Genomic DNA, 25,255 nt, shown 5'->3' with positions numbered 1-25,255 from the left:
TTTTTGATGTCAGATTTGTGTCCAGTTCCTCTTTTGTGCAGAAGGAATAAAATGCATGACTTTTGCAACTGATTTACATCTCCTCCCCCCTCCCCTCCCCACCTCTATATCTCTGGCCAGTTTCTTCATACCCTCCATGCATCAGATGAAGAAAGCTGTGGTTCTCGAAAGCTTATGCTACTATAAAGCTGGTTAGTCTTAAAGGTGTTACTGGGCTCTACTTTCTTGGGAAAGCACTTCAGCATGAATGTCTTGTGATGAAGTTGTTCCTCCTGAAAAACACTGAACACTTGAGAAACACATTTGTCCATCTGCTCTTTGTGAGAACTGGGGCCTGGCTTTGTTTTTTGAAATCAATAATACCACAAATCTGCCATACTATAAATCACATTTTATTGCATTTACTTAGTTATTGTAGTTATTTATATTCCATCTCATACCAGAAGGTTCGCAAGGTGGTAAGGCCATAGAAAAGATCAAACCATTCTAAAAAATTACAATTAATAAAAGAACCAATAAAATTACCAGCAAAGCATCTGAGAGAATAAAATAGTAAATAGTAGCAGTTTAAAAGGTTAAAACTGATCAGTGCTTAGTTCTCATAGCCTTTCTTACATGCCCAGGGTAATGCCGATTACCACATTAGAGTCAGGTGGCAATTTTCCACAGGCTGGTTTGGCTAGGGGTCCTGGAGGTGTTTTGCCATCTTCTGGGCATGGAGCAGGGGTCACTGGGTGTGTGTGGGGGGGGTAGGTAGTTGTGAATTTCCTGCATTGTGCAGGGGGTTGGACTAGATGACCCTAGAGGTCCCTTCCAACCCTATGATTCTATGATTCTATGAAAACTTGTCAGCAAATACAACCATTAATTGGAGCAACAAAGTCAGCCCTTACAAATAACTGAATCACTTAACAATCTCTTAGCCATAAAATCTGAGTAAAAGCAATGACAAAATGATTAAGATTACATTAAAATGAACATTTTGCTTGGATCTGTTTGTCACTTAGGTCAAAGTCTGATTGTAAGTTCTTTCTTCAAAAGAAAAAATACAGTTATTTCTCGTGTCTACGGTCAGTCTGAAAATTTTATCCTTGCAGTAAGTAACTCTGAGAGGACGGCTGTCGTCGTTCCCATTTCACTGCTGGGAAACTGTCTTCGACTTACCCTCAGGGGTTTCCTTACAAGCCCAAAATGCATTCCACCAGACCACGTGGCTTCCCAGAAGGATTTCCTTCCCTTGGCTAAAAACATTGCCCCCCCCTCCACATTGCTACAGTATTGCACCTTATTCTCTTACTAGAGTTTTTCATTAAAAACCGTGATCTGTAGGGCTAACAGAAGAATGAATCGATTTCCCCTTCCTCCCCTTTGCAGATCTGAAGTATATTGGGATTTTGCAAGACTCATCAATAAGTCCTGGGATGGCTGGAGGAAGCCAGAATGGAACCGCCAACGTCTCCTACACAGAATTCCTCCTGCTCGCCTTCCCCGGACTCCAGCAATCCAGATACCTGCTGGCCATCCCTTTCTTCTGCCTTTACGTTTTCATTGTCATAGTTAACTCCATACTGATCTATACCATTAAGACCGAGAGCAGCCTCCACTCCCCCATGTATGTGCTGATTGCTCTGCTCTTCGGAGTCAACGTCTGCGGCACCACCGTTATCCTCCCCGAGATGCTTCTCAGCTTCATTTTCGGAGCCATCCGTGTTTCCCTGACGACCTGCCTCGTCCAGATGTTCTTCCTCTACTTTGTACTCATGGTAGACTGCAACGTTCTCCTCATGATGGCCCTGGACAGATATGTAGCCATTTGCCACCCCTTGCGCTACATGGACATCATGTCGAAGAAGCTCCTGGCGATACTGACCTTCGCGGCTCTTGCCCGGAGCTTGGCTTTCGTCAGCCCCGTGGTGATCCTGGCTTCTCAGGTGCGGTTCTGCCGGTCCAACATCATTGGGCATTTTGTCTGCGAGCACATGGCCCTCATGAGGTTGTCTTGCAGTGACATCTCCAGGAACAAGATCGTAGGCCTGGTGGCAAGGGCCATCACCACCATCTTTGACCTCGGCTTTCTCCTGACTTCGTACAGCCGTATCATTCACGTGGCACTGCAGATGACGTCTGGCCACATCCGGCACAAGGCCTTCCACACCTGTGGAACTCACCTCATTGTGATCCTCACGGTCTATTCTTGCAGCCTTATCTCCTCCATTGTGTTTCGCTTAGCCAGGTCTGCGACTCAGGACGTCCACAATCTAATCAGTGCAGTATACCTGTTGCTTCCTTGGGCAGTCAACCCCATCATTTATGGCATGAGAACCAAAGAGATCAGGGACAACCTCCTGAAGCTGTTCAAGAGCAAATGGTCTTCTCTGAGACCAATAATAGGAGGAGGGGTGCAGAGAATCAAGTGATCGATCCATGGGCATTGATATATGGTGAGGTTATAATTGCTTAGAACAATCAAAAAGGATGGCAAGAGGCTCAGGGTTCAAGAGAGGTCTATAATTTAGCAGGAATGCATGGGAAGAAGTGTCTTATTCTCTCCTTAAAAGCCGGAGGACTCTCCCAAGCTTTTCTCTGAAGTCAGTGTTAAAGACTCTGGATGTTCCCTCACTACAGCCTGTTGATTCTTATTTGAATGTCCTGGGATAGTTTCCTGGTATGTACCCATCACACTTGAGTTAACAGGACAGCAATAAACACCTTATAGTATATTCTGAAATCTGTCTTCCGCACCTCCTCCTGGCTTCCATCTCCCACGTAGTTGCTGCACTTGTGTGAGCCGAACAGCAAGAGCAAATAACTACAGACAGAGGGCTGGGGCTTATTTTGCAAGTCCTTCGAGTAAGCTGTGAATGTCGTGCTCCGTACTGAGCTCCTCTTTGCACCTTGGAGGAAGACCCTTTGCCCGTCCCTTTCTGCAAGGTTTCTAGAGCGTGCCTCAGCTGAGTGCTATAGATGCAGGATAGCAACAGAAGTGTAAGACAGGAGTCCATGAAGAACGGGTCATACTTTGGGTAAAATTCCTGGCAGAAAACATCCTCGCGGGCTATCTGTGGTTATATGAGACTGGTCAATTCCACTGAGAATACATATTCCCAATTCTGAACTCTTTGGCTTTGTACATATAGAAAAATCCATGCAACAGGTCCAGGCACAGGCAAGAGAGTGACGGGGAGGAGAGTTCTGCATATCTGGGAGCATCTTCATGTCTCCAGAAGAATCTGATTTCACCCCTTAACTCCTTTCAATTGGGGCAAAGGCCCCACGTGCACTCACACAGACGCACAGGGATTCCTGTAGCTTGTGGTTCTATCTGGGATGTACCACAGCCTTAGAATGTGGGGAAAGCAACTAAAATGGTTCCTTCAGTCTCGTAAGATTTCGAGACCCATTTTGGGTTGTTCTGGCCTCTCCGACAAACACTGAAACCTTCAAGAAGAGGCTGGATGAATATTTGTCAGGGCTGCTTTAGGCTCGTCCTGCATTGGGCCGGGGGTTGGACTAGGACGTCTGTATGGCCCCTTCCAACTCTGTGTGATTCTGTGATTCTATGAAACCTCTGGCTCCCATTGTACCTTACTACAATACAATATTTATTAATACGGTCTAAGACCAGCACAGAACATCCAAAACTGTTCCTTCGAATAAAACACATAAAATTACAGCACATAAAAACATGATTTATACATAATTTACACATAAAATTCTTTGGAAATAGATAATATTTGTTAAAAATCAGTTGTACTTCTATTTCCTTACGAATCTTAACATGCTACAGTGAGCCCAGGGAACAGTAATCAGTGGGGTGACACCTAAAAGCAGTTTCCTGGTAAGTTCCAAGTTGGAATTGTTCAACAAAAAGCTTTCAGCCAGGGATTGTCTGGCAGGGTGACCGAGCGCTTGCCCAAGGACGCAGCGCTTTGCAGATGCCCCCCCCCTAATGAAAGCCACGTACCTCACAGTCTATCAGGTCACTGCAGGAGCCCCAAACGGCTTCTGAAGTCCAGTACTTCAGGTGCATGTTTGGGTTGCCCCAGCAATCTGGCCAGGTGCTAAAGCCTTCTCAAGGGCCAAGGATGGCAATGAGGAGGGGAAAGGGGATGGAAGGAAAAAGAGGAGGCAGAAAGGGAATACTAAAAGATCCTGGCCATTCCCCAAAAGTCTCAACACATAGATATTTTTTTTTTCCTAATCATAATTTTGGAATGGGTAACTGGAAACCTGAAGGCCAAATCTGTCCCCCTGCCAACCTACTGGTAAGAGGTATATAACAACGGGACTTTGGGAGGCGGTTAAGGTTACCAGTGCTCTGCTGGGGGCGGGGATCCCCTCCCCCACATTTCACCCCCTGCCTCTGTTAGGCAAAGTAGGTAAATAAAGCGCAGTTGAGTCACGCTGTGCTGATTAAAGAGGTTAAAAAGTTTATTTAGGAACTACATACTTGAGAGTAAAGGGGAGAGATAGAAATAGGACCTGACTATCTGATTACATCTTAGAGAAGAAGTGTGGCAGGAGAGAAAAGAAGCAGGATATTGCCCTGTTTAGCCCAATAGGAGACAAGACAAGGAAATGACCCCCCAGGAAACAAGAGAAATGCCGCCCTCACTGTCCTAATTAAGAGCCAAGCTACAAGTGACGCCTGACACAGGTTGGACACTTGTCAGCTTCCCTCCAGTTTTGATTGGAAATGTAGGCGTCTTGGTCTTACAGCTTGGCTCTCCATTTAATTGAAGTTTACATAACGCGGCCCCCCCCCCACACACAGACACAGCGGAAGGGAAGGGGGGCGCCTGTTGAGAGCCTGACGCCTGCACTCCCCTCCTGACTGCATGTTCTCCCTCCCATAGACTGCCGCTCTGTAAACTTCAATTAAATTGAGAGCCAAGCTGCAAGACCAAGACACCTACATTTCCCATCAAAACTTGAGGGAAGCTGACAAGTGTCCAACCTGTGTCAGGCGTCACTTGTAGCTTGGCTCTAAGCGATCCCTGCTGCCCCCTGTATGGAAGGCTCTTCTTCCCTTCTTCCTTCCCTCTTGTACACCAGACATTGCAGTTTCCAACAGCCTCCACTCACTGGGCCAGCAGGGGGGAGGAAAAAGGAGGCAGACCAGGAGCCACTGGAGCATATGGAGAAATGGCATGCGCACATGCTCCGGAGGCCCCAGCAACACACCTCTGGTTGAAAACTGGAAGCTAGGGGGTCTCAGCAGGGCCCAATTCACCCCCAAACAAAGCAATTTGGTCCACTGAGACCCCGTAGCTTCCAGTTTTCAACCAGAGGGGCATCATCAGGGCTCCCTGAGCGCACACACGAGGAATCTGGATTGGGGCCCTGCACCTGCAAAGTGATCCCCATCCCCTGATTTGGGGGGGGGCACCTAGAGGTGTTCCACCAACCCAATTATTCCCAGTGTTCATAATGAACTTCTAATAAATGTAGCATCTGACAACGGATATCAATTCATGAGCCAGGTCCGAGAACAAAAGCTGAGGTTGTAAGAGTCCCCATCGTCTGGTGCATGGTTTGAGCATGGGCAGCGGGAGACGTGCAGGAGTCCACAGTCATGCGACTACCATGCGCCAAGCAGTCACTTGCTGCCTTTATAGTGGGGTCAGTTCAGCCTTTGCATTGGGAAGAGGTCAAGACCCTCAAGAAGATGCATCTGTTCCTTTCTGACTGACAGGGATTTCTGAAAGAGTTAAGGAATGTCTCCTCTGGAATTCTGTAAAAAGAGCTCAATTACGAAAATTAGCACTTTTTATGAGTACCTGTAAGCATCATGCACTCTACGAACTCTACGCTTTTTGGCATGCTGAAGTCAGAGTTTGCATCAGAAATTAGTATTTTGGAAAAACTTCTCGCTGAAGAGGTTACAGGTTACAAGGGAAGAACATGGATGCTGTGATGGCATATATTTGGACTCTCCATGATAGGTCCCTCTCACCTCCTGCCGCAAGGGTAGGGGCACCTGGCACTCACCTCGTACTGTTCACAAGGATCCTCTTCGCCTGCGCACTTTGCTGACATGGGGCTGACGTGATGATGTCACTTCTAGAAGTGACGTAACCGTGCTGGGCTCAGGGTGGCTTACAACATAAAATATACATTAAAACATCACCTTTCTATATAAAAAAGAAACTGTGTTCCCAACGATGCACTTTTATCCTGGTGCACCTGAGCAGGAGCACCAGGATAAAAAGTGCGTCCTAGCCAATGCGACCTCCAGAGGGAGCCGCTACTGCAGGACTGCCAGGTGAGCCCGCCTGCCCCTCTGGAGGGAGTCGCTGCTGCAGGACAACCACGCAAGCCTGCCCACCCCTCCGGAGGGAGCTGCCACCATGGGATGACCAGGTGAGCCAGCCCCTCCCAAGGGCGCTGTCACTGGAGGATGGCCAGGCGAGACCACCTGCCCCTCTGGAGGGAGCCGCCACCACAGGAAGCCCAGCGTTCCTGAGTTTTTTAGGGCCCATTTTTTAAAAAACAGCTCTGTTGCTAGTAAAAATGTAAAACTAATTTAACAAACCAAATCCAGGACATTTTCAACCCAGAAAATTAGTCTTGTTTTCACCATTCTTCCTCTTATCTTCCTCCCTCCCTTGGCAATCATCATCAGCTTTCCCCCGAAGACCATGCTGCCCTGACTCCAGAGGCAACGAGGGTGGAACAGACGGGTTTCCGTAGCTTCTGTGTCTTAATGGTATTTCATTCATATCCACACTGGGGACACAAAGGGGCTGACCACATTCTCCCCTAATCCATTTTATCCACACAAGAGCCCTATGAGGAAGGTTAAAATCAATGAGTTGGGTAGGAATGAAGGAGGAGTGGGGGAGCCCACCTTAACTTTTGCCCAGGACCCCAGACTTACTAAACTGCCCCTGTCTGGTCGGGGATCTGCCTGCCAGAGTTGATGTGGTGTGAAACACACAGAGCAACAGTGACACATCATTGCCTGCCTCTTTCTCTGTCTCCTGCTCAATAGACCACCTTGCCAAGTCATATGGTCCTCACGTGTGTGTTATGTGCCAACAAGTTAGTTCCAACTTATGGAGACTCTATGAATTAACAATTTCCAAAATGTGCCATCATTAACAGCACAGCTCGGATCTTGCAAACTTAAGACTATGCTTTCCTTTATTGAGTGAAGCCATCTCATTTTTGAGTCTTCCTTCCCATCCCATCCTATGGTCCTGCCATTATTCCCTATGGGGGACATGGGGGGTGGGTGGAGTGGATATTTGTCAACCAAATGACACCAATATTTCAGGGGAGCTAGAGCTGCCTGTCCACTAAAGACCACCTCCCAAGTTTCAAGCAAATTAGACCAAAGTGTCCAATTCTACTGGCCCCTAAACAAGATGCCCCCAGTTATCCTACTTGGCTACTGGGCCCTGCCCCCTCAAAGGAGGGAGGGATTGGGAAGGAGTGAGCCAACACTGCAGCCAGTGCCTAGGAAATTCAGAGAATCAAAGAGAAACAAGATGTCTGCCGCTGCTAATGATAAACTCCTGAACACGAAAAATATATGTGTTTGGGGGCGGGGAGGCTTTTAATACCTAAGAATCTCAGATTTATGCAACTGTTGTAGAAAATCATGGTAATGAAATAATGTCCATGTATATTTTCAGCTGGTGAATTTCATAATGCACTCTCCTAGTCAGCAACCCCTTCTGGGGAAATTATGCTGATGATACTTGATTCATCCCACTTGAGATAATTATAAGCAAGGCCCAAGAGGACGGTCTTCTGTCTCAAGCTTCATGGAGCAGTCTCACCAAGTCATTTTATAAACGCATCCGCTGGAGAAGAAGGTGGCTTGAATTGCTGCAACTTTGTAACTCCCTCAGAGTCTTTTGAATTTTGGTGAGTAAAGCTGTCTTTCTTTCCACAACTACTGACAGCCCAGTGAGAAGAAGGAGGTATCTATTGGGAGCATTTGTAGACACGAGTTATGCGAATGCATTCCCGAGCCATTCAGTAGCACCAGCATTAATAGATCCAGAACTGTTTTTTAAAATCCCACTACAATTTAGTCATATAGAGAATGTCTATGATAATGTCAAAGGCTGAACTCATATCCGGTACTGACTGGATTAAAATGGCTACTTTCTCACAGGTGGCATCAAGAAAAGAAGACACGTGTGGGAGTGACGCACCAATCTTCCTGGATGGTATTGTGTTATGTGTGTTATGTACCGTCAAGTCGTTTCCGACCTATGGCGACCCTCTGAATGAAAGACCCCCTAAATGTTCTATCTCTATCAGACTTGCTCAGATCCTGCAAACTGGAAGACGTGGCTTTTATTAAGTCAAGCCACCTAGTTTTAGGTCTTCCTCTTTTCCTGCTACCTTCCACTTTTCCTAGCATTATTGACTTCTCCAGAGAATCTTGTCTTCTCATGATGTAACCAAAGTACAATAGCTTCAGTGTTGTCATTTTAGCTTCTAGGGAAAATTCGGGCTTGATTTGATCTAGTACCCATTTATATTTCTTTTTGGCTGTCCGTGGTATCCGCAAAACTCTCCTCCAGCACCACATTTCAAATGAATCAGTTTTCTTCCTGTCAGCTGTCCTCACTGTCCAACTTTCACATCCATACATGGCAATGGGGAATACCCATTAGTTTGGATTATCTTGATCTTGGTTCCCCAGAGAGACATCTTTATCTTTAAGGATCTTCTCTAGCTCCCTCACAGTTGCTCTTCCAAGTCTCAATCTTCTTCTGATTTCTTCATTGCAGTCTCTCTTTTGGTTGCTGATTGAGCCAACGAATAGAAAATCTTGAACAACTTCAGTTTCCTCATTGTCAACTTTAAAATTATGTAGTTCCTCGCCAGTCATTACTTTTGTCTTCTTGATGTTCAGTTGTAATCCTGCTTTGGTGCTTTCCCCTTTAACCTTCATCAGTAGTCATTTCAAGTCTTCACCATTTTCTGCTAGTAATGTGGTGTCATCTGCATATCTCAAATTGTTAATGTCCCTCCCACCAATTTTCACTCCACCTGTTCAACCTCTATGCAGAGCATATCATAAGGAAAGCTGGATTAGAGGTTGAACAGGTAGGGAGATAATATGCACCCTTGTCTGGACACCCTTGCCAATTGGAAACCATTCTGTTTCCCCGTATTCTGTCCTGACAGTGGCCTCTTGTCCGGGGTACAGGTTGCGATGGTATTGGCAACAGAGTATTAGAAAGATCTTCTTTGGCCGTTTTCCTTCCAGCAGGAGAGTTCTTCTATCCTTATTGAACCTATGACGACCTGCTAGTTTAGTCCTAAATCTAAAAGGCTGTAAATAATATTCCTATCCTGCCTTCCTTAAAGTGATCCTGGGCAGCTATTTCAATTGCTGAGCCCCTGTTTCTTTCTTATTCTCCACCATCCACAGTGCAGAGAACTGCATGGAATAACTGCACAGAACCAAACCGAGTGACTGAAATTGCTGCGGAGGGAGAGCTGTACGACGTCTTCAGCAATTGGTTACATTCTGAGATTAGGAGAACTGTGTGCGGGACATGACAAGAGAGGTCAGTTGTGCAAGCACCCCACAGGGGATGCACAAGATATAAGACATGAGACGTGACAGCCATGGACAAAATTTCAGAACAAATAATAACAAACGACAACTCAGCCTTCCAATCAAGCTTTATGGAAAGATGGTTCCCAATTCTTCAATTATATCTCAAATTATGCAATCATAGACACTTCTATGCCAAAAAATACTATGTATTTTATTAATTCTTGTAATGTATATACCTTCCTTCACCAGATGGTTGTTATTTATTTGTTTATCTTTATTTATTTTAAGTTGACTGTTAAGATTAAATATGAAAAAGGTAATAAATAAAAGGTTATTTACAAAATTGTGCACGCACCTTCACAGCTCTGATTCAAGGTGTTCTGGGAGACTTGAGTCCACCGGATTTATACTGGGCAGAAACATGCACTGTGGGGGACGTACCCTGCTTCTGAGGTGCTTACCTAATTATTGTGTGTTCTTATGTTGTTTCTAGAAACTTCCTATTGTCAATAGCACTGACAGACAAATAAGGAATTACGCTAGCATTTTTAGACAGAAATCTCATTTGTGTTGGAAACAATAATCAAACGGGTACCAGGGAATGACAGCTGGGCGCTCAAATGGAACCGCAAATAGCTCCTACGCAGAATTTCTCCTGCTTCCATTTCCAGGCCTTCAGGAATCCAGATACCTGCTCGCCATCCCTTTCTTCTCCTTATTTGTTTTTATTGTCACAGCAAACTCCATCCTAATATACACCATGAAGGCCGAAACGAGCCTCCACTCCCCAATGTATCTGCTCGTTGCTCTACTCTTTGCAGTCAACATCTGTGGGACTTCCGCCATCCTTCCCAAAATGCTGCTGAGTTTCGTGTTCCACGCCAGCCACATCTCCCTGACTGGCTGCCTTGTGCAAATGTTCTTCCTCTATTTTTCAACTGGTCTAGACTGCAACATTCTTCTCATGATGGCTCTGGACAGATATGTCGCCATTTGCCACCCGCTGCGCTACACAAACATCATGACCACCAGACTCCTGAATTTGCTAATGCTTGCATCTTTCATTTACACCATCTTTGTTGTTGGCCCAGTGGTGATCTTGGCTTCGCGGGTGCGGTTTTGTCGTTCCAACATCATCAGCCATTTTGCCTGTGAGCACATGGCTCTCATGAGGCTGTCCTGCAGCGACATCTCAGTCAACAAGAAGGTGGGGATGGCCCTCAGATGCATTTACAATATCATCAACTTTAGCTTCCTTCTAGCTTCCTACAGCAAAATTATCCACACAGCTGTGAAGATCTCATCCGGCAACGTCCGGCACAAAGCCTTCAACACCTGTGGAACCCACCTGATCGTCATCTTCGTGAGCTACTCTTCCCGTTTCTCTTCCTCCATTGTCTTCCGTGTAGCCAAGTCTGCCTCGGAAGATGTCCACAATCTGCTGAGCGCCATCTACCTGCTGTTCCCCTGGGCTGTCAACCCCATTATCTATGGTGTGAGAACCAAAGAAATCAGGGAGAACCTCTTGAAACTCTTCCGAAGAAAGTTCTCTCCCTTTTAAACACCCGTGTACAAAAGTGTTTATTTATTTAATCCACTTATAGGTCACACTCACAGCTCTTGAGTTTCTGAGGCAGTGAACAATATTAAAACAGCTGCTGCTGAAACATAGATAATTAAAAAATAAATAATGCACAAAATTGTTAGTTCATAAATATGTCCTCAGTGATTAACACTGTACAAGGTACATGTAAAAAAAATCACAGTTTGGCTATGTCTCCACTTCCTTTTATTTCTTACATCCTTTCCTTCTTTTACCATAAATTAAACAGAACATTTAAAAACCAAGATGCCAACTTTGCTCTCATATAAATAAGAGCAACGTCATCAGTGGACCCAACATCAGCCGTACCATCTCTGGTTCATACTGCTGCTCATCCTCCCATGTGATTTACGCCATCACGTGTCAGCAATGCCCTTCCACTCTCTGCACTGGACAAACTGTCCAGTCCCTTCAACAAAGAATTAATGGACATAAGTCTGACATCCACAACATTCAGAAACCAGTGGGGGGACATTTTAACCTTCCAGGATATTCAGTTGCTGACCTGAAAATAGCCGTTATCCAGCAGGAAGGGAAATACAGGCGCCTGTATTTCCCTTCCTGCTGCTCTGTAAATGCTAAACTTTAAGCTTCCAGGACGCCTACAGATCCCGGCAAACCTTGAGGTAAGAGAACACGTGCTGAACCTAGGTATTTCTTCTCGTGTGTTTTGGCTCTTATAGGTGCTACTGGACTCTTGCTCTTTTCTACTGCATTTAAAAAAATGTTTAAAATAAAGTAAGTCCATGTGCCAATCCCATTCTTTGCTCAGTTTCTCCTCCCAGTTCCCTTCCTCATGAGGAATTTTCAGCCTCTCTGTTTTTCAACTGTGGCTCCTTTATTGTGGAAGAATTTTCCAGAAGGTACCAACTCTGAGAGATTTTAGTAAGGCACACACCAGACTGTCTGTTGTGGTGATATACTTTTAAATAAAACATGAACTAAAATGTCTGGCAACTTGGCAAGCAGTAACATCTGATTTTTTGCTAATTTTTATCTAAATGACACTGTATTTTTGTAAGATGTTTTAATCTAGGTTGCTTGGCCAGTGACTGTGCTTGTAAGCATGAGTTCAGTAAGAAAGGTGGGAGATAAATGTTTTAGATAATTAAACACTTGTTAGGAGGACACAGAGTGTTCCTCTAATAGTAGATGTGTTCTGACACAATATGCTCCATTACCAGGTGGAATTTTTCAAACTTGCTCCCCCAGAGATAATAGAAGGGGCAGTGCGGTAAATACTTTTGCTATTCTCATAAGCTCTGTGAAGGAGGATCCTTCCCCCTCTTAAGAGATTTTGCAAAAAGTTTGACCAATGACATTTTGCCATTTTGACAGCATATTGTGTAATCATCATTGCTTTCCTCAAACCTCAAATATCTGGCTGAGTAATACAGATTGTCTGTGTCCAATTGGATGCTACATTAGGGACTCTGGCAGGATTGCCAGATGGTTCCAACAAAAATCCTGGACACACTCGATAAAAAATGATCGATCCTCTACTCCACTGCCTATGCATGATATGGGAACTTTATTGAGGACCTTCACATTACATCTTATATTTATATTTTGCTGAAATGATAGAATGTGAGGCCGTACGATGCCTTAGAATCCCCAAGGGGAGCCTTTGCATACACAATATGCAAGTTCTGCAGACCAGCTCGGGAGGGGCGGAAAGAAATGGGTGTGTGGTTGCCAAGTCCATGTTGGGAAATTCCGGGAGAAATGGGGGCAGTGCCTGGGAAGGGTCGGGTTTGGTCCTCAGCAGGGTTGTGATGCCATAGAGGCCACCCTCTGGAGGTGCCATTTTCTCCAGGGAAACAGGTTACTGTTTCCCTGAGATCAGCTATACTTATAGGTGAATTCTGTGTATTGGTTGATGTTCAATTGATCAAAGTTTGAGCTCAAGCCTGTTTGGAAAGTTTGAACAATGAAATAGACTTTACCTGTTTCCTGTAAGAAATTGGAAATGTTACTTTAAAAACATGAAGAGAAGCAATGTGTGTTCCCCTTAATTGACCAAAAAAAAAAAATTAAAGTCCACTTTGCAAGCATTCTATATCTTTAATGACTAGATGCTCAAAGGGGTCAATTGCTGGGGCTGTGACCTCTGGCATAAAACTAGACCGAAATATGATAGGTGCCCTTACACGAGCTGATAAATCATCACCAAATAAGCTTAAAGATGTCTACACAAGTTCTAAACGCATTATATTTTGGGACTGGCACAAATCCTAAGCCTTTATTGAGAACAACAGCTTCCTGATTATGAAAAATGCAGATCACGTGGGCAGTATAGTAGAGTGATTAAACAACTTATATAGTAACACCAAGTTTTCATGGGAAGGTAGCTTCCAATATATCAATTTTTTAGATGTTACTAGATCCAGAGGAGTTAGCCGTGTTAGTCTGTAGTAGCAAAATCAAAAAGAGTCCAGTAGCACCTTTAAGACTAACCAATTTTATTTTATTGTAGCATAAGCTTTCGAGAATCAAGTTCTCTTCATCAGATGAAGAGAACTTGATTCTCGAAAGCTTATGCTACAATAAAATAAAATTGGTTAGTCTTAAAGGTGCTACTGGACTCTTTTTGATTTAGATGTTACTGTATACAAGGATCAGGATGGTAAACTTGAGGTACGCCCCTTTAGAAAGCCCACTGATGGGTTCATATTTACGTTTTTCATCGTTTCATCCAAGTTTTTTGAGGAGAAACATTCCAATTGGCCAGTATTTGAGAATAATAAGAAATTCCACCAACAATAAAGATTTTGCAAAAAGGAGGAAAGATTTAAATGAGATCTTTCTTACAAGAGGTTACCCAAAGAGGATGATAGCAGCAGCAAACCAGAGGGCTATTTCAACTTCCCGTAGTGCCTTATTGATACCTAAAAACAGAACCTCTAATAATCAGATCAGTTGGGCCATCAAATACACTCCCCTATCGGTCAAAATTGGTAAAATTATTAACAAGCATTGCCACATTGTCAATGACTTACCAGGGTGCAGCAGCGCTCCTATGATAGGGTATCGTCATACTAGAAATTTAAAAGATTTATTACTTCATTCAAACTATCAAGAACATTCGGCCAAATCTTCTGCCCCAATAGGTCATTTCCCTTGCAGACATTGCAATAGATGCAATTATGCAATTAAGGTGTCAACCATTCTGAATCCCACCACAAATCAACCTCTGTATGATTCTACTTTTTCCACTTGCAACACGGCCAATGTTGTTTATGTTATTTTATGCCCCTGTAAAAAGCTGTATGTGGGAAGCACACGTCTGAGACCATTAAAAACGAGGATACAAGAACATAAACCACGGATAAGAAACAAAATTATGGATGTACTTTTGGTCTCCCATTTCATAAATTGCCTTTCTGGCAGTGATTCCTTTAAATGTTCTGTGTTAACTCTTGTTAAGGCAGCCAATGGGCTAAATTTAAAACGTAGATTGCTACAAAGGGAGTCGAAATGGATTTTTAAACTGCAAACATTGGTTCCTAATGGTCTGAATAAATTGAACACTCTTGTTTTTTATGAATGCAGTTTGTGATATCTTACTCTTGGTGTAAGCAATGTCTAATGATTATGTTTTAGGTAATAGGGTTCTGCCTCTTTAATTTTGTGATGTATTTATATTCAATGTGTAGGGTGTGCTCCCTGTGAGAAATAGTTTGTCATTATTACACCAACTGGGTGTTATAAGAACGTTGGTTGAAATGCTCTGTGTGAGTACAGAAAAGGGATTCTTTTATACTGCAATAACAGACGTGAAAAGTTGTTTTAATATTTTTATTATGATGTTTTACAGTGGTTGATATGCAAGTGTTGTGAGCCTTTGAGAAAGTTTGGCTACGAAATGGGATAGAAATAAATGCTGGCAAAGCCCGTTAGGCTCCACCTTTCAACAGCCACGAAGCAATTATCATCTTGAAGAATCCTCAAGTGCGCTGTCTATACCAGTAAAACAGAAAACGTTTTTGTAGAAGACTTTTGACAAGCTATTTACTTTCCAAAGTTCGTGTTGGCACAGTTTGCTTTATCCGTAGGAATTGCAACATTGCACTTTAAGAATATTTTTGAAATATTGGAATTCTTCAGTATAGAATGTACAACTGACTCTCAACTTCACTCCCCAGAGGTTGTAAGTTAATACGTTGAAACTGATCCTCAGTTAACATACACAGACTCTTAGGGGTGACTTGATTCCTTTTTCTCCAGAGAAGTTCCCATAGCATTCAAGGATTACAGGAACTATTTCCCCAACTGTAAAGACTCCCCTTTTGGTCCTCGGCTGCTCCTTTCACTCACAGAGCCCTTTTTCATAGGACCAGCATACAAAAGGCAGATTGGACGGGCCCTTCGCAAGGTGCTTGTTTGTCTCAGTAAAACTCCCGTGCGCAGCAGCCACCAGGATCAGGCTCGTTTTGGCCTGGATCGGGACCACTGAGGAGCGCTCCTGCGCTCTGCAGCGCCTCAAAACGGACCCATTTTGGCCAAAATTGGGCTCGTTTCGGGCCCGGTTTGCTGCAGATTGGGCCCATTTTGAGGCGCTGCAATCCGATCCAGGCCAAAATGGGCCTGATCCCGGTGGCTGCTGCGCACAGGAGCGTGCCGCATTACGGGGGAGCGCGCATGGAAGTTGCGCCCCCTCCGCTGGTTAGGTAAGTGGGGGCAGGGTGTGGGGAGCTGGGGCAGGGGATCCCCCACACCCACCGGGGGTCTGGCATCCCTAGGGCCATATTATTCATAAGGCTGACTAGGCCGAAGCCTAGGTCAGGGCCATATTATTCATAAGGCTGACTAGGCCAAAGCCTAGGTCAGGGCCGTATTATTCATAAGGCTGACCAGGCCAAAGCCTAGGTCAGGGCCATATTATTCATAAGGCTGACTAGGCCAAAGCCTAGGTCAGGGCCGTATTATTCATAAGGCTGACCAGGCCAAAGCCTAGGTCAGGGCCGTATTATTATTAAGGCTGACCAGGCCAAAGCCTAGGTCAGGGCCATATTATTCATAAGGCTGACTAGGCCAAAGCCTAGGTCAGGGCCGTATTATTCATAAGGCTGACCAGGCCAAAGCCTAGGTCAGGGCCGTATTATTATTAAGGCTGACCAGGCCAAAGCCTAGGTCAGGGCCGTATTATTCATAAGGCTGACCAGGCCGAAGCCTAGGTCAGGGCCATATTATTCATAAGGCTGACTAGGCCAAAGCCTAGGTCAGGGCCGTATTATTCATAAGGCTGACCAGGCCAAAGCCTAGGTCAGGGCCGTATTATTATTAAGGCTGACCAGGCCAAAGCCTAGGTCAGGGCCGTATTATTCATAAGGCTGACCAGGCCAAAGCCTAGGTCAGGGCCGTATTATTCATAAGGCTGACTAGGGCGAAGCCTAGGGGCCCCACAGGGACTACGGGCCCGTCAATTTTTTTATTTTTGTTTTTTGCTGAGGCACTGTTAGCTGCTCCCAATGGTTAAAGACACTTTGCACTGTGCCGTAGCAAAACATGTACATATATATATATCCATATATATACACTCTCATAAGTATACTCCCTCTATATGTTTATATACATTAATAAACATTTACTCACTTCAAAACATTTCAGTATTGAACAATTATACCCCCAAAAGGTGCTTTCCTGAAGAGTCCTACTCGTGCAATAAAAATATTTTTTAAAATTGTGACTAGAATTCTTCAGGAGACCCTCGAAATGGATACAGGGCTATGTACTGAGGTCTAGTACCTGCCGGACCAGGGTCAGGCTGTCAGCTGGAGTGGGGAGAAACACTGAAGTGCCGGAGGGGGCCCGAAATACCTGAATGCCCAGGGGCCTGGCCACGGGTTAATATGGCTCTGAAAGGGCGATACCCAGTTCGAGGGGGAACGTCTCTCTTTCTCCTTCTTAAACTGAGGCTGAGGGAACTCCCATGCAGGGGAATTCCAGGGGGTCTGATTAGCTCACAACAGTAACAACAACAACAACAAACAATAATACCACTTAGATACAATCACTTGGATTTGTAGGCGGCCAAAATCACAAGGATTGCTTCAGAGCCCCAGAGGAGAGGAAGGTCTTTAGGGATGACTGCCACTGGGGTCCGACTTCACAGACCCCTGAACAAGATGCCCCCAGCCATCCTGGTCTCTATTGGCGGGGCGGGGGGTGGGGTGGGGATAAGGGAAATTTCTGAGGGTTTGGTGTGTTTGTAGAGAAAATGGCACCCAAATTACAGGGTACTAAGTACTACTTCTCTTCTAAAGGGAATTGGACAAGGGGTCTGACTTTATGGACCCCTAGACAAGGTGTCCCCACCCTGGTTTCTTTTATTCCACATAAGGGATGGTGCCACACTTCCTTCAAGGTAATGTCAAACAGTAACACAGGAAAACTCCCTTTTCACCAAAAAGACAAAGTTCCGCACCCCACAGAACCCCCAAAAGCACCAAAGCGGGTCAGAACAGCGCTCCCTGACCAAACCACAGAGCCTCGGAGAAGTCTGAGCGAATAAGGCCCTGTTGGCTAGGCCAAAGCTAGCCATTCTCCTAAGTTCTTCTGCCCTTGCTGGAGCTTCTGTGGAGTGGGAGACGACTAGGGTTGCCACGTCCCTATACCACTCCCGGTGCTTGTGTGATGATGTCATTTCTGGGAAGTGACATCATCACGCTGGCCACAGGCAGGCTCCTGTGCTTTGCACAGGGCAAATCTAGCCTGTTTGTGCCCACCAACGCCATTCTTTGTGCCTGCCAAGTGTTTTTAGAAAGTTGATGGGGACAGGTGGGGCTTCTGCCCAGCAGGGCTTCTAGGAATCCCATTTCCGCCATGGGGGCAGGGAATCCCCGACTCTCACCCTCAGCCTCCCCTGCCACCACAAACCTGGCTGGTGAGGGGGAAAGGCACGGGAACGGGCCTCCGGGAGAGCCCCTGGGGCAGCACGACAACATCCATCCTGGGAGTGATGTCACCACATTGGCCCGAGAGCACTCTTGCCTTTGAAAGTGGGAAGATTCCCCCCCCCCCAACAGACCTGTTTGGGAATGGGGCCTGGCACTTACCTTCTGCCGCTCTGTTTTAAACACCTGTGTATGCGCAAAGAATTGTGCATGCTTCAGCGTCGATGTGATGACGTCACTTCTGGAAGTGATGTCACCACGCCAGCTGCACAGCGACATCACTTCCATAAGTGAAGTCATCACGCCAGCCATGTGAGCACTCTCAAGCTCCACATGGAGCCAATTTGGCCAGTTTGGGGCCCAAATCAGCCCCAAACAGAGCATGGAAATGCTCCTGCAGGCAGCACAACAGCGTCATTTACGGAAGGTAGGGAGTGTGCCCACTGCACATGCTTCTAAGGTGCCTGCCAGTGGTGAGTAAGCTCCAGGAGCTTGCCCTCTCCTGCCAATTGCTGGGCGATCGGCAGATGAGGTGGCAAATTCCTGGGAGTTTGCCCGCCACCAGCGGGCACCTGGGAACCCTAGGTAAGTGCTGGGTCCCCCCCTCCTACCAGGGAGAGTAAGGGTATCTGGCAATTCTAAGGGCTTTTGATTGGCCACTGGAGATTTGATTGACTGTGTGCTTCCACAGCACAAGGGTCTTTTCTGTATGACTGGAGGTAAGCTGTAGCAGCCATTTTGTGCCAGCTCTTTGTGGCAGCCATTTTGTTTCTGTGCCCACCACACTGTGTCAGAATTCCAAATGTGCCTGCAGTCTCCAAAAGATTGGGGATCCCTGGAGTAGATGGTCTCAAGGGCCCTTCCAATCTTACGAATACTGATTTGGTAAGAGAAAGGTGGGTTTATAAATCTTCTACAGAAACGTATGATTCTCAATACAAAGGAAATAAAATAGAGCTAATCAGAATATGGATTTCTCAGATGGCCAGCTTACAGCACAACAAATCCTTGGCAGACACTCTAGACGTTGGATCCTATGCTTAATTTCCTCTTGTTGTGTCTTTCGTCACTTTCACAGACAGTCCTTTGGCACAACATACATTCCTCAGGTGTTTGGCACCTCTGCTCACTCTTTTTTGAATGCATTGCAAGACACCTAGCATGAGAGTGTAAGCACTCGGCCTGGCTTCCACCATCTTTACTAGCCACTTTAACAGGGCTCCTTGTGATATTAAACATCACCAGGCCTCTGGATTTAAAATGGCAGCTTGTATTGCAACCAGAGGACCTCCAACAGTTGCCGAGTCCTGCCCAGGAGATCCAAGCATGTATGGAACGCTGCAGAGGAATGCGGAGTGATTAGAGGTGATTGGATTTCCTGTAAAGAGGTACATAGATTTTGGATAGTGGTGCACACATTGTTGCAAACTATTCTACAGACTTCAATTCCCTTCAAACCAGAGACATTTTTGCTAAACTGTATGCCAGATTTGAACAAAGAACAGAAGTACTTCACAATTCATGTTGTAATAGCGGTCAGAATTTTATTAGCATTTTATTGGAAACGTCAAATAATACCCCCGCAAGAAGAATTAATAGCGAAGATAATGGATACTGCGGAAATGGACAAATTAACCACATTAATGAAAGGACAAATAGAAGACTTTTTTTGCTTTATGGACTCCCTTCTACAACTGGATTAAAGATAAATATAGAGACTAAAATGTAGTAAGGCAATATTGTAATGAAATATCAATAACACAGTCAAATATCTGGTAGGATAAAGTATGAGATACTGAGAACCAGAATGTTAATGTAAGCGAGCTTAATGAATTTTTTTGTATCTTTTTTTCCTCTCTCTTTTTCTTACTCCTATTTCCTATTTTCTAACACTATCTATATGGAAAACTAATAACATACATACACACACACAAAAAGAAAGAAAGCCCTTTCCCCAGCCAGCAAGGCAGCTATCTCAAAACGCTCCCTTGGGAAATGCTCCAAAGGGATCCACAACAGAGCACATCATGGTGTGTCCTGCTGTGTGCCTCACATGCTCAACAGCCAGTCCCCCGGCAGTTCCCCCAAGTACAACACAAATACTTCTGGACTGGAGACTTGACACCTCGACAGACGGAACCCCAGACAGACAGAAGAAGCCTTCGGCTGCACCAGCAGGCCAGTGGGCCTCGGTAAGCGCTGGAGCTTGCTCTCATCTCTTTTAGAAACCAAATAGCTGATGTGTTGAAGCCGCTCTGTGTGTGCTGAGAGTGCGTGTTTGGGTTTGCCGGCAATCCCTGTAGTCTTCTACAGTTGAGGGAACCTTTACAGCTCACCACATGCTTCAATGCCATTCCAGGAAGCCGTAGAAAAGAGCAAGAGTCCAGTAGCACTTATAAGACTCACAAAATTAGTGGTAGGGTAGGAGCTTTCATGAGTCACAACTCACTTCAGATACAGTTAGAATGTGGCTCACAAAAGCTCATCCCCTACCACCAATTTTGTGAGTCTTCTAGGTGCTCCTGGACTCTTGCTCTTTTCTACTGCTACAGACAGACTAACACAGCTACCTTCATCTATTCCAGGAAGTGCTGAGCCGAGAACTCAATAGCTCAACTCTCCATCTGAATTTGACCGCTATGCAGGCAAGTTCAAGCAACTACAATTCCACAAGTTGCCCTTTAATGTCCGTGTGCTGAGAAAGTTCAGGATGGGGGAAGGAGACAAGGTGGCTGGCATAGGGGTGACAAAGCGGCACCTGCTATTTCTCCTTGCAGTACTGGGTCATTTTCACAACAAAAAGATCTTTTAAATCTGCTCAGTATGTAACTATAAAATCTTCATTGGCTGAGGGGTGCACTAAAATTGTCTTCCAGATCTCTCCATGCAGCAAGAGCATTAATTATACATGACACAGAAAGCACAAGAGAAGAGGTGAGTGAGCTTAAGTTAATTTCCTTGGTTGCTTTCACACACGAGGCTTCTCAGCTTCAGCTTCAATTGCCTTAGTAATGAAAAACTCAAACCTACATTGGCTGTAATATCATTTGCCTTACAAATACCCCCCTCCACTTGCCCACCACATTAACAGCAACTGAATTGGAATGTGCATAGCGCAAAGTTGATTTCACACACGAGAATTCATCCTTGAGCTTGGGCTGAGGAGACGTCAGTTTGGAATCAAACCTCTGCCAAACAGTGAGTGATTTTCTCCCTCCGTTCCTCAACATGAAGGTAACAAAAAGAGATAACAGCAAAGCACAAATACTAAGATGATTTTGGAGCAGTTTACAATTCTGCATAAGAGAAGGGGGATGCAAAGACCCCCAACGCTTGCCGAGGGCCCAGCATAGGATTTGCCCTGGAGCAGCTGACAGAGGCTGCTTCCACACTGATATTTTGCTCCACTTTGCTTTCCAGTTTTTTAACAGAATATCATCCAATTGTGCACCTTCTAGGTTTAACCCGTGCTTTGCTGTGATCTTTCCCAAACTTGCAATGGTCTGAACTTTGCAGAATAAAGAATTTGTTACTGACCACCTGCAGCCAGTGACTGATGATATTGTTTTGTGTGTTTAACTTTAGGGACACAATGACATTATGGAAGCTTGGTGGCACATCATGCTAACCCTCAATGGAACAAGAGGCAGGCCTGCTTCCTTCCTTCTCACAGGATTCTCTGGGCTCGGAGTGAGCTCTCTGCCCTGGCTCTCCATCCCAATCTGTTCCTTGTATATTGTTGCGTTTTTCGGCAACTGCCTGATCCTCGTAGTGATCAAATGGCAGCCCAGCCTCCACGAGCCCATGTACTTATTCCTCTCCATGCTGTCTCTCACCGACCTTGGCTTATCCATTTCTACCTTGCCAACGGTGCTTCAGCTATATGCACTTGACTCCAGGGAAATCTCTGTCAATGCCTGCCTGGCCCAGCTGTTCTTCATCCACACCTTCTCCATCATGGAATCCTCAGTGTTGCTCGCAATGGCCTTCGACCGCTTCGTTGCAATACGGCATCCTCTGAGATATGTCTCGATGTTGACCAGAGCCAGGATTAGGAACATTGGGCTGGCGGTTGTCTTGAGAGGGGTTGGGCTGCACGTACCAGCTCCCATCCTGTTGAAGAGGCTGCCCTACTGCAAGAGCCACCAGCTTTCCCATTCTTACTGTTTGCACCCAGACGTGATGAAGCTGGCCTGTGCAGACACCACCCCTAACAGCTCGTACGGCCTCTTTGTTCTCCTCTCTACTCTGGGGCTGGACTCCATGCTTATAGTCCTGTCTTACATACTGATCCTGAGAACAGTGCTGAGCATTGCTTCTCGGGAGGAGCGCTTGAAAGCCCTCAGCACCTGCGTCTCCCACATCTGTGCCGTCCTCCTCTTCTACACGCCACTCATTAGCTTGTCCATGATCCATCGGTTCTGGAAAAGGGCTCCCCATCATTCTCGCATCCTCCTCTCCTACCTCCACTTTCTAGTCCCCCCGGTGCTGAATCCCGTCGTCTACAGCATAAAAACCCAGCAGGTTCGAAAGCAGATAATCAGGTTGTTCCATCTCAAAAACTGGACAGGGAGCCGGATGGAGTCTTTTCGCATGCCGAGGGAGAAGTAACTGATGTGACACTTCTTCTTTGTTCCAAGTGATGTAGAGGCTCTTCCTAGAATAATGGCATCAGATGCTACGCAGCCCATCATTGGGCAGGACCACCACCCATCAGTCCCTTTCACTAGCTTATGCCATCTGGACCACAGTGTGACCCCCACCAGCAGAAGGTGGCCGCTCCATGCAGTTGGTGCCTACAGAAGATTACTTAAAGGTAGTGAACTGAGCAAAATGCAGAGGAAAAATTAATGCACTGAAAGGTTGCTATCCAGAATGACCAGGGGGAGAGATTTCTTTCCCAGATGATGAACTGCTGGGTCTGGCGGGGCTTCCCCAATTAAATTTGTAAGGAAAGGAAGTGTGTACATCATATTACATCCTGCACAAGCTGTCCTGGTTTCTGGTGTGCCCAAGAAATGGTGATGGGGATAGCTTGGTATAGAGGTTAAGAGCATGGGACTCTAATCTGGAGAACGGGGTTTGCTTCCCCTCTCCTCCACTTGTAGCCAGCCGGGTGACCTTGGATCAGTCACAGCTCTCTCAGAGCTCTCTCAGCCCCACCCACCTCACAGGGTGTTTTGTTGTGGGGATAATAAAAACATACTTTGTAAACGACTCTGAGTGGGTGTTAAGTCATCCCGAAGGGTGGTATATAAATCAAATGTTGCTGCTGCTGCTGCTGTTATTCAAATTGCACGCAACACAATCTATAATAAATAAAGATCACATGTTATCATTGATTGGCCTTGCTGAGCTGATACAAGTTATTGTTGTTGTTGTTGTTATAGTATTCAAATTCCTTTGTATCCAATTGGACAACTGAATAGCATTGGTCCAGAGAGGGAAATTTCTTTTTCTGACATTCACTCTTTTTAAGTATAGCTATTGGTTCCTCTTATTCTCATTTCGCTTTGATTTATCTTTGAAGAGAAATGAATGCACCTTTTGTAACTTCAGCCCTTGCAGTTGTTTTATGTTACACACTGCTGGGCCGTTTCCACATGGCTTACCTTCCTTCGGAACGACCCGGAACATCACGCAAAAAACGCAGAAGATTGCATTTTCTCGCACAAGAAAGATGTGTGGGAAAGGAAGAGAGACGTTCCTTCTAAAAGATAAAACAAGCATTGATAAGAAAAGCAATGGCAATCAGGAAATATTGTAATTACGCTGTTGACTAAAGTTATTTCTTCCAATAAGAACACCCCTGGACTATTGTATCATTAGAGGTGGTAGCTCATTTGAGCCAATGGGGACCACAATAATATTTAAGCCAATAGAACAACAAATATTGTAATTAATCAAAATGGATAAAATGCTTTGCACAGCTATTGTAGCTTTGATGAGCGTTGGACACGAGGGAACCCTTTACTCTGTGTAACCTCCACTCCTCCACGTTTAATAAACGTAGTAGACTTGCTTCATTCACAGGACTCTGCGTCTGTCTCTTCTTATGATTGGCTGAGGGACATTCGAACCACAGATTGTGTGGAACATAACTGTCGCCCTGCTCTGCCCCTTTCTTGCATATAAATGAAACAGCATATAAATGCTGAAATAAATTTTTAAAATCTATTACTAATTCAAGGAATATCCTGCAAATATGGAATTCTTTCAAATACTCATTTCAGTTGGACTCTTTTTCTGGCCTTAGAAAGGAAAGTGCTATCTGTGTGAGGGAGCTAGAGAAGATCCTTAAAGATTAAGATGTCTCTCTGGGGACCAAGATCAAGATAATCCAAACTATGGTATTCCCCATTGCCATGTATGGATGTGAAAGCTGGACAGTGAAGAAAGCGGACAGGGAAAAAACTGATTCATCTGAAATGTGATGCTGGAGGAGAGTTTTGCAGATACCATGGACAGCCAAAAAGACCAATAAGTGGGTACCAGATCAAATTGTCAGACAGTGGCTTGCTAAAAGTTGCAACCCAGACTACCCCTTGCAATCAGACATGAGTCCATTGGTTTCAAAAGATTTACTGAATATAAGCAACCATTATAGTCCACTATCCAAGATGCAATATCTTGGCTGGTACACGAGTATTGTTACGAATGACAGGCAAAGGTTAAGGTACAGAGTAGCATACCCCTGCAGGCCCCATCCTCCCCCCACAGTTCTCAAAACAAACGGCTTGAGGCTGAGAAAGTGAAAGTTTCCCAAGGCTGGAAAGGTTGTAGTCATAACATTCCTCTTCACTAAGATAACTGCTACTGAACTGCTTGCCACCTGCAAAAGAAGCACTTAAAACACTGACAGGATTAAAATGGAGTCTCTTTGGTTTGAACACACAAGAAACATAGTCAGAACATGACACAAATCAAGCCTGAATTCTCCCTAGATGCTAAAATGACAAAACTGAGGCTATCATACTTGGGACACATCATGAGAAGACAAGATTCTCTGGAAAGGTCAATACTGCTTGGAAAAGTGGAAGGCAGTAGGAAAAGAGGAAGACCCAAAATGAGATGGCTTGACTCAATAAAAGAAGCCACGTCTTCCAGTTTGACACATCAGAGCAAGTCTGCTAGTAATAGGATGTTTTGGAGGTTTTTCATTCATAGGGTCGCTATCAGTTGGAGGAGAATTGACAGCACATACACACACACACACACACAAAG

At 45.1% G+C, this 25,255-nt stretch overlaps 3 protein-coding genes across 3 annotated transcripts; all 3 read left to right on the top strand.

Annotated features, from left to right (window-relative positions):
• The first annotated feature begins 1,421 nt into the window (after window positions 1-1,421).
• LOC129326372 (olfactory receptor 52K1-like) lies at window positions 1,422-2,417 on the top strand. The gene has a single exon (XM_054974528.1). The coding sequence runs from the start codon at window positions 1,422-1,424 to the stop codon at window positions 2,415-2,417; it is 996 nt and encodes a 331-aa protein (XP_054830503.1).
• A 7,716-nt stretch (window positions 2,418-10,133) lies between these two features.
• On the top strand, window positions 10,134-11,093 carry LOC129326371 (olfactory receptor 52K1-like). Its single transcript, XM_054974527.1, has one exon. The coding sequence runs from the start codon at window positions 10,134-10,136 to the stop codon at window positions 11,091-11,093; it is 960 nt and encodes a 319-aa protein (XP_054830502.1).
• A 10,559-nt stretch (window positions 11,094-21,652) lies between these two features.
• On the top strand, window positions 21,653-22,642 carry LOC129326369 (olfactory receptor 51G2-like). The gene has a single exon (XM_054974526.1). The coding sequence runs from the start codon at window positions 21,653-21,655 to the stop codon at window positions 22,640-22,642; it is 990 nt and encodes a 329-aa protein (XP_054830501.1).
• The last annotated feature ends 2,613 nt before the right edge of the window (window positions 22,643-25,255 follow it).

The sequence above is a fragment of the Eublepharis macularius genome, chromosome 3 (assembly GCF_028583425.1).
Source record: "Eublepharis macularius isolate TG4126 chromosome 3, MPM_Emac_v1.0, whole genome shotgun sequence".
Classification (NCBI taxonomy): Eukaryota; Metazoa; Chordata; class Lepidosauria; order Squamata; family Eublepharidae; genus Eublepharis; species Eublepharis macularius.
This window is presented reverse-complemented; position numbering and strand designations above follow the sequence as displayed.

Bases quoted from the DNA above. Each gene is read 5' to 3' on its own strand.
- LOC129326369 (XM_054974526.1), top strand. From the start codon at position 21,653: ATGCTAACCCTCAATGGAACAAGAGGCAGGCCTGCTTCCTTCCTTCTC.
- LOC129326372 (XM_054974528.1), top strand. From the start codon at position 1,422: ATGGCTGGAGGAAGCCAGAATGGAACCGCCAACGTCTCCTACACAGAA.
- LOC129326371 (XM_054974527.1), top strand. From the start codon at position 10,134: ATGACAGCTGGGCGCTCAAATGGAACCGCAAATAGCTCCTACGCAGAA.